At 43.3% G+C, this 9,140-nt stretch overlaps 1 protein-coding gene across 1 annotated transcript; it reads right to left on the bottom strand.

Annotated features, from left to right (window-relative positions):
• Window positions 1-1,238: 1,238 nt before the first annotated feature.
• FAAP20 (FA core complex associated protein 20) lies at window positions 1,239-8,765 on the bottom strand. The gene is made up of 4 exons (XM_067472949.1): window positions 8,538-8,765; window positions 6,398-6,548; window positions 3,864-4,225; window positions 1,239-1,431 (listed from the first exon to the last, which is right to left on the bottom strand). Exons 1-4 carry the CDS (start codon window positions 8,603-8,605, stop codon window positions 1,362-1,364), a joined length of 651 nt encoding a protein of 216 aa, XP_067329050.1. The 5' UTR covers window positions 8,606-8,765; the 3' UTR covers window positions 1,239-1,361.
• Between the last annotated feature and the right edge of the window lie 375 nt (window positions 8,766-9,140).

Here is a 9,140-nt window from a genome sequence, read left to right as displayed (position 1 = left end):
TATGGGTTGCATAATGTGAGTTTTCGTGTCCCAGAAGCATTCTCTCCTGACATTTCGGCCACATCTGTGGCAGGTGTCCTCAGGTTGTGGGGTCTGTTGGAAACTGGGAAAATTGGGTTTATATATTTATATATCTATGGGTTATATTATAATGATGCCCAGGGTGGGAGAAAGAACTCTTTTCGGGCTGTATGATCATGTTCCAGAAGCATTCTCTCCTGACATTTCGCCCACATCTGTGGCAGGTGTCCTCAGATTGTGAGGTCTGTTGGAAACTGGGAAAACTGGGTTTATATGTCTGTTTATATTATAATGATGTCCAGGGTGGGAGAAAAAACTCTTTTCGGGCTGTATGGCCATGTACTAGAAGCATTATCTCCTGATGTTTCGCCCACATCTGTGGCAGGTGTCCTCAGGTCGTGAGGTCTGTTGAAAACTGGGAAAATTGGGTTTATATGTTATATAGGTTATATAGGTTATATATATTATAATCATGTCCAGGGTGGGAGAAAGAACTCTTTTTGATCTGTATGGCCATGTTCTAGAAGCATTCTCTCCTGATGTTTCACCCACATCTGTGGCAGGTCCAAGGTGGGAGAAAGAACTCTTGCAATTAATCACCTTGGACAACGTCAACAGAAAAGAGGAAACCATGAAAAGAAACAAAATATGGCTCCCAATATTTTAAAAAATCAGGACAGTAAATAAAGAACAATACTGGGAATTCCAGACAAGAAACAGTGAAAACCAGCTAACACCTCCCAACAAAGGATTCCCCCAGGCAACAATCAGCTAGGCTTTGAAGCTGCAAAGCCATTAAATACTAATCAAGGTGGCCAGTTGGGGTTATATATATATATATATATATATATATATATATATATATATATATATATGGGGAAAACCCAGGGTGGGGGAAAGAATTTGTCTTTTGGAGGTAGGTGGGAATGTTTCTTGATTAGCTTTGAATGGCCTAGCAGTTTTCAAGGTCTGGCTTCTTACTTCCTAGGGGAATCCTTTCTTGAGAAGTGATTAGCTGTCCCTAAATGCCAATTGCAACATTCACACTTGGGAGTTCTTTTGCTCACCCTGGACATCATTCCACAGCTAGATAAACCCCATAGATGTGGGCGAAACGTCAGGAGAGAATGCTTCTGGGACATGGCCAGGCAGTCTGGAAAGCTCACAGTAACCCATTTATTCTGGACACGAAAAACTTCATCAACACTTGCATAGTATTCTCAAATGTACATCCAGACAAATAGAATATACAACGAACAAACGCGAAAAATATCGGCGCAACAACGTCCTCATTCTCAGACCTCGAATCTTCATATTTGATGTTTTTTCTTTCTTTCTTTTTACCACGTGTCGTCTGTACTTTCAGATAAACATTGAGCGAGATGACTGTCAACGTCCAGTTGGGACCAGCTGCAAAGTTAAGACGGAGAAGTAGATTGAGTCAAAATCAATTTACATATTTCATTTGCATTATTAGACTTGATATAAAGTCAGCCACGTTCTTCACTAGCTTAAGATATATATACACACACATACACACACACACATATATATATACAGTGTTCCCTCACTTATCATGGGTGTTACGTTCCAGGACCACCCGCGAAAAGTGATAATCCGCAAAGTAGGGACGCTATATTTATTTTTATTATTTTAGTAGTTACTGTATATACTTGAGTATAAGCCTAGTTTTTCAGCCCCCCTTTTAGGCTGAAAAAGTTCCCCTCGACTTATACTCAAGTCAAGGTTATTTATTACTTTACTTTGTTATTAGTTTCAATTTAGTACATGAATTATTTTAATATATTAATTAGAATAATAGAATCCAAGGGTTGGAAGAGACCTCGTGGGCCTTCATCCAGTCCAACCCCCTTCTGCCAAGAAGCAGGAATATTGCATTCAAATCACCCCTGACAGATGGCCATCCAGCCTCTGTTTAAAAGCTTCCAAAGAAGGAGCCTCCACCACACTCCGGGGCAGAGAGTTCCACTGCTGAACGGCTCTCACAGCAGGAAGTTCTTCCTCGTGTTCAGATGGAATCTCCTCTCTTGTAGTTTGAAGCCATTGTTCCATTGCGTCCTAGTCTCCAGGGAAGCAGAAAGGAAGCTTGCTCCCTCCTCCTCCCTGTGGCTTCCTCTCACATACTGATACATGGCTCTCATCATGTCTCCTCTGAGCCTGCTCTTCTTCAGGCTAAACATGCCCAGCTCCTTAAGCCGCTCCTCATAGGGCTTGTTCTCCAGACCCTTGATCATTTTAGTCGCCCTCCTCTGGACACATTCCAGCTTGTCAATATCTCTCTTGAATTGTGGTGCCCAGAATTGGACACAATATTCCAGGTGTGGTCTAACCAAAGCAGAATAGAGGGGTAGCATTACTTCCTTAGATCTAGACACTAGGCTCCTCTTGATGCAGGCCAAAATCCCATTGGCTTTTTTTGCCGCCACATCACATTGTTGGCTCATGTTTAACTTGTTGTCCACGAGGACTCCAAGATCTTTTTCACACGTCCTGCTCTCGAGCCAGGCATTGTCCCCCATTCTGTAGCTTTGCATTTCATTTTTCCTGCCAAAGTGGAGTCTCTTGCATTTGTCAGTGTTGAACTTCATTTTGTTAGTTTTGGCCCATCTCTCTATTATTATTATTATATAATAATTATATTATTATTATTATATTTACATAAATTTTACTCTGCAGTATTATTATTTTATTACATTTATTATTTCACTCTATTTATTATTAGTATTATTATTTATTTATTCTTTTTTATTATTATTACATTTATCACTAGCCTTCCCCGCCACGCGTTGCCGTGGCCCACATGGGGTTTCTGTGTGGGAGGTTTGGCCCAATTCCATCGTTGGTGGGGTTCAGAATGCTTTGTGATTCTAGGTGAACTATAAATCCCAGCAACTACAACTCCCAAATGACAAAATCATTTTGTTTTTAGTGAAGGACATACATTGGCTTATTAAGACACCTAACAAGCCAATGTATGTCCTTCACTAAAAAAAATGAGTTTGTCATCTGGGAGTTGTAGTTGCTGGGATTTATAGTTCACCTAGAATCAAAGAGCATTCTGAACCCCACCAACGATGGAACTGATCGTAATATTTTAATGTAATACAATATACCAATGATACGATATAATAATATAATTTTATATTATATATTACATGTCATACTACTAATGATATTGCAGTATAGTAAAAAGGTATAGGTTTAGGGTTACAATAATATTGCCTTGTATTGATGTATTTTCCCCTTTTTATATTGGTTGGGGCTTCCTTGTGAGCTTTTACCTTTTACCTTGAGGCTTTTATATTACAGGCTTGAGGCACTCCTGTAGTAAACAAAGTAACAAAGTTTATTTTTAGCTTCTGGCTCCAACGCTTATGGTTACATTTGTATGTTTTGTTACAGTCTGGAGTCTTATATTCAATATTATTCACTTAGTTAACTTTTCCTATCAAACTTCAACTGTTTTACATCAACAAATATGTTGCTTTTTCATACACTCTTGACAGAACTATATTTTGCCTTAAACCACACTGGCACTTCTTTATTTTCCTTAAAACTTAAGCTCCATTTTCCTAACTGCTTTTCTCTCACAGAAGTTCCTAACTGTCCTTCCCAAACAGGAATCCCTAACTGAAAACTTTTTGACTCTCTGTCTCTGACTCTGGGGGTTGGTGGGGCGAGAGAGGGCAGGATATACATATAGTAAATTAAACATGCACACACACACACACACACACACATATATATATAAGATTCTTCAGAATCTACGCAGGACGATTTATGCAAGGCTTTTGATATGAAATAAAGTAGCTTAGACTTACTTTCCAATGAAGCGCATCTGACACAAAGGACACTTTTCCAGTTGCATTTCCTTACTGGGATCCTCCGTTTTTTCCTGGCCGTCGACACTAACACTATGAGGTTCCCCCGCAGCTAATACGGACGTCATTTCCGAAATCTCAGAGGTATGTTCCTTTGCTGTAACGGGAGGCACGATTTTGGGGTTCTCGTCTTCCTTGTTTTCTTTCCGTCCGTCTGCCTCTATTCCAGAGTTTTGAGGCCTCCTTGGCTTGCTCCCTTTAGTGCCTTCCCTTTGGTAAAGCGGGAAAGGAACCCACTGGAACTTTTGCATTCCAGCGTGAAACGTTTCCGGTTTTGCCGCCGGGTTGGCCATTGGAGAGCTCTGCAAGGCAGATACGTTTATATCCTTCTCAATGGGATACTTTGCACTTAAGCAGTCTATCCATTCAGCAGTTAATACAAAAACAAGCATAATAATAATAACTAGCTGTGCCCTGCCACGCGTTGCTGTGGCCTATAGTAAAACTTATCAAAGTTGAGGTAGATATCTGGACTATTATGAAAGAGAGGTCCCTACCTATTCCTTCCCCCTTTCTCTCCTTTCTTCCTTCTCTCCCTCTTTCTTTCTTTCCTTCTTTCACTACTTGGTTTCATCCTTCTCTCTTTCCTTCATTCCCTCCCCCTTTCTTCCTTTGCCTTTCTTCCCTCCCTGTTTGCTTCCTTCTTTCTCTTTTTATTTCCTTCTATTTCACCACCATCATGACAATAACAATAATGCAATGCATTGCCTCCGGGACCTGACACCTCTCCCATTCCCCCTAAAAGGGTCTCAGAGGAACAATAGCATAATAATAATAATAGAAATAACAACCTTTACCCGCCACGTGTTGCTGTGGCCAATCTTCCCTCTTTCTCTCCTTCTTTCCCTCCCTCCCTCCCTCCCTCCCTCCCTCCCTCCTTCCTTCCTTCCTTCCTTCCTTCCTTCCTTCCTTCCCATCTTTCCTTCTCCTCTTCCTTCTCTATCTCTTTCCTTCCTTCCCCCTTTTTCTTTCTCTTCTGCTGTCTCTCTTTTCTTTCCTTCCATCTTTCCTTTTCTTTCCTTTTCTTCTTCCTCTAACTTTCCTTCCTTCCCCCTTTTTCTTTACCTCCCTTTCTCTTTCTTCCTTCTTTCCTTCCTTCCTGTCTTTCCTAGATTTTGACAGGGCAGGAAGGGGCGGGGTGGGGTTTGGAGGTGGCCTGAAGTAAAAGGAGGTAAGATTGGGGCAGGGGAGTGATGGAGCGTGGGGTTGCGTGTGTGTGTGCGGCAGCGGGGGGAGTGATGGAGCGTGGGGTTGTGTGTGTGTGTGCGGCGGCGGGGGGAGTGGGGTTGCGTGTGTGTGTGCGGCGGTGGGGGGAGTGGGGTTGCGTGTGTGTGCGGCGGTGGGGGAAGTGATGGAGCGTGGGGTTGCGTGTGTGTGTGTGGCGGCGGGGGGAGTGGGGTTGCGTGTGTGTATGCGGCGGCGGGGGGAGTGATGGAGCGTGGGGTTGCGTGTGTGTGTGCAGCAGGGGGTGTGTGTGTGCGGGAAGCGGCGCGGCGGGGCTTGGAATGGGCATGGTTTCCGCAGAGGGAACGTTGGCCGGAAGGCCATGTGCGCGTGCCAGGGAACTTGCGGCTGGGCGCCAATGCGCATGCTCGGTTGTGTTGCCATTTTGTGAGTGTGTTGTTGTGTTGTTTTTCATTTTGAGTAGATATGTTTGTACCTTGTGGGTTGTGTTATGGGCACAGGGATTTTAGTTAAGTTTCGTTGGGGGATTTTTGAGTTTTGTTGTTTTGCCGTTTTGTGAGTGTGTTGTTGTGTTGTTTTTCATTTTGAGTAGATATGTTTGTACCTTGTGGGTTGTGTTATGGGCACAGGGATTTTGGTTAAGTTTCGTTGGTTTTTTTTTAGTTTTGTTGTTTTGCCGTTTTGTGAGTGTGTTGTTGTGTTGTTTTTCATTTTGAGTAGATATGTTTGTACCTTGTGGGTTGTGTTATGGGTATGGGAATTTTGGTTAAGTTGCGTTGGGGTTTTTTTGAGTTTTGTTCTTTTGCTGTTTTGTGAGTGTGTTGTTGTGTTGTTTTTCATTTTGAGTAGATATGTTTGTACCTTGTGGGTTGTGTTATGTGCATGGGAATTTTGGTTAAGTTTCGTTGGGGGTTTTTTGAGTTTTGTTTCCTCGTTGGATGCCCCTAACAAATTTATATATATAGATAATAATAATAATAATAATAATAATAATAATAATGAGGATGCCTGGCTCCGCCCCCTATGCTATCCCCACCTACTAATTTGCATATACTTCCTGATTGGCCAGCCTCAACATTCTAAAATTCGAAATTCTGGGAGCATTCATCCTAAAAGTCTGCGTTCATCGGATAATAATAACAATAATAATAATAATAATAATAATGCCTGGCTCCACCCCCTGTGCTATCCCCACCTACTAATTTGCATATACTTCCTGATTGGCCAGCCTCAACATTCTAAAATTTGAAATTCTAGGAGCATTGTTTGATAGGCGTGTTTGGAGATACCTTTCCCTTTGGGAGGAACGCCGGGAGGCTGGCCATGTCTTCCAGGCCTGGGCAGGTCAGATGGGGCTGGGCAGCTCGGATGGGGGCCCTCCATGGAAGTCCTTGGCCCTGGCTGACCTCTGGCTTGGGAGGCCGGGAAGGGCCGCCGGCTCTGCAAAACAACACACACCCAAGGTTGCGTTTCTTCATCGGCTTCCCTATAAACACAATCTGGCTTCCAGGAGAATAAATAAAGAGCAACACTCAAAAAGCAAGGGAATTCCAGACCAGACTCAATCAAGGCCAGCTAGTACCTCCCAACAAAGGATCCCTCCAGGCAGGAAGCAGCCAGGCTTCGAAACTGCAAGGCCATCAAATGCTAATCAAGGCGGCCAATTGAAACATTTCCAGACAAGAGTTCTTTTTCCCACCCTGGACATTTTTCCACAGATATATAAACCCCATTTTCCTAGTTTCCAACGCGCCTCACAATCTCTGAGAATGCCTGCCATAGATGCAGGCGAAACGTCAGGAGAGAATGCTTCTGGAACACGGCCATGCAATCCGGAAAACTCGCAGCAACCCAATGATTCCAGCCATGAAAGCCTTCGACAACACAATAATAATAATAATAATAATAATAATAAATATTATTTTACGACATTTATATGTTGCTCTTCTTACCCCGAAGGAGACTCAGAGCGGCTTACAAGATATATATATATATACACACACACACACACACACACACGCACAATATATGATTAGCATAGTACAATATCAGTATTATATTACTATATTGTACTATATCAATTATACTGTAATATTATTAGTAATATTACATGTAAGATAAATATATAATTATGATATCTTGTTATTGTTAGTAGTAGTATTATATTGCATTACATTATAATATATGTATATACAATATATATTATATAATATATATATATAATATATATAATAAATCACTTGAGAAGTGTTCGACTTGTCATTTTGTGATACGAAACCTAGCATACATCTCTCGTTTGACTGTGTAAGTGGACACCCCAGAAAGGATTCCCTCAGGCAGCAAGCAGCCAGGCTTTTAAGCTGATAGGCCATTCAATGCCAACATCTGGAGGGAATGCTTCTAAAACATGGCCATAAAGGTAAAGGTAGTCCCCTGACATTAAGTCCAGTCATGTCCGACTCCGGGGTGTGGTGCTCATCTCCATTTCTAAGCCGAAGAGCCAGCGTTGTCCGTAGACACCTCCAAGGTCATGTGGCCACTGGCATGACTGCATGGAGCGCCGTTACCTTCCTGCCGGAGCGGTACCTATTGATCTACTCACATTTGCATGTTTTTGAACTGCTAGGTTGGCAGAAGCTAGGGCTGACAGCGGAAGCTCACACCGCTCCCCGGTATTGAACCTGCGACTTTCGATCAACAAGCTCAGCAGCTCAGTGCTTTAACCCACACTGGGGGCTCCAATATATACCAAGGGCAAGATGGATGGATGGCATCCTTGAAGTGACTGGACTGACCTTGAAGGAGCTGGGGGTGGTGACGGCCGACGGAGCTCTGGCTTGGGCTGGTCCATGAGGTCACAAAGAGTCGGAGAGAACTGAACAAATGAACAACAACAACACACACACATATATATATATATATATATATATATCACTTGGGAAGTGTTCGACTTGTCATTTTGTGATACGAAACCTAGCATACATCTCTCGTTTGACTGTGTAAGTGGACACCCCAGAAAGGATTCCCTCAGGCAGCAAGCAGCCAGGCTTTTAAGCTGATAGGCCATTCAATGCCAACATCTGGAGGGAATGCTTCTGGAACATGGCCATACAGCCTGGGAAAACTTACAGCAACCCAACACACATCCATTCTACACTTTGTGCAAAAACTAGGGTTCATTGAAGTGTGATTTCCTTGGAGCCTGTTTTGGGGAAACAGGGTTCAGCACCTTGGACGGCTCCTTTAAGAGCGGGAGCGAGTGGGTCTCCTCGTGCGCATGCGCTCTGGCTCCAAGGAGGACGAGGGTGCCGACTGAGCATGCGCGCTGCTTTGAGCCACAAAATGGCGGCGAAGAGGGGGAAGAGGAAGGCGTGCTCCTTGACCGCCTGAAACGCGCATGCGCGGTTCTCTCTCGCGAGGCCTACTCACTCTGGTTTGTCTCCGTCCGCCGGCCTCTTGCGCTTCAGGCTCAGCTTGCCTCGCCCTCCGCCCTCCATTCCCGCCGAGAAGTCTCTTCTGCCCGGAAGGAAGGAAGCGCCTCGAAGCGGTTAGGCCCACCCTCGCCTCCTCAGGGCTCTAGGACTTCAACTCCCAGAAGCCTCGGCTGCTTCGGCCCATTGAATGGCATTCTGGGAAATGGAGTCCCAAACCGGAAGCATAGACTCTAACTGTTGGGAGGTCCTAGAAAGGCCGCCTTTAGTGCCAACTTGTTGTTTGGGACTTCAACTCCCAGAATTCCTCACAGCCTCAGGCCTGAGGCCGTGAAGAATTCTGGGAGTTGAAGTCAAACACCTGCCCAGGCCTGATATAGAATATATTATATTACAACATTTATTTATTTGTTTACGACACTTTTTATATTATTATATCGCACTATACCATTATATCGTAATATTATTAGTAATATTACATGTACTATAAATATATAATTATAATATCATATGGTGATTATTAGTTTTATATTGCATTGCATTATAGTATCGTAAATAATCTGTACACAATGTGTTGTCGAAGGCTTTCACGGCCGGAATC

This window comes from Anolis sagrei, chromosome 13 (genome assembly GCF_037176765.1).
Source record: "Anolis sagrei isolate rAnoSag1 chromosome 13, rAnoSag1.mat, whole genome shotgun sequence".
In the NCBI taxonomy this organism is placed as follows: Eukaryota; Metazoa; Chordata; class Lepidosauria; order Squamata; family Dactyloidae; genus Anolis; species Anolis sagrei.
Note: the sequence above shows the minus strand (reverse complement) of the source record. Positions and strands in the feature narration are given on the sequence as shown.

Excerpts from the sequence above, each read along its gene's own strand:
- FAAP20 (XM_067472949.1), bottom strand. The coding sequence starts at position 8,605 with ATGGAGGGCGGAGGGCGAGGCAAGCTGAGCCTGAAGCGCAAGAGGCCG. Across the intron at positions 6,549-8,537 it reads GCGGACGGAGACAAACCAGA|AGCCGGCGGCCCTTCCCGGC; the intron begins GTGAGTAGGCCT and ends GTTGTTTTGCAG. Across the intron at positions 1,432-3,863 it reads CAGATGCGCTTCATTGGAAA|CTGGTCCCAACTGGACGTTG; the intron begins GTAAGTCTAAGC and ends TTAACTTTGCAG.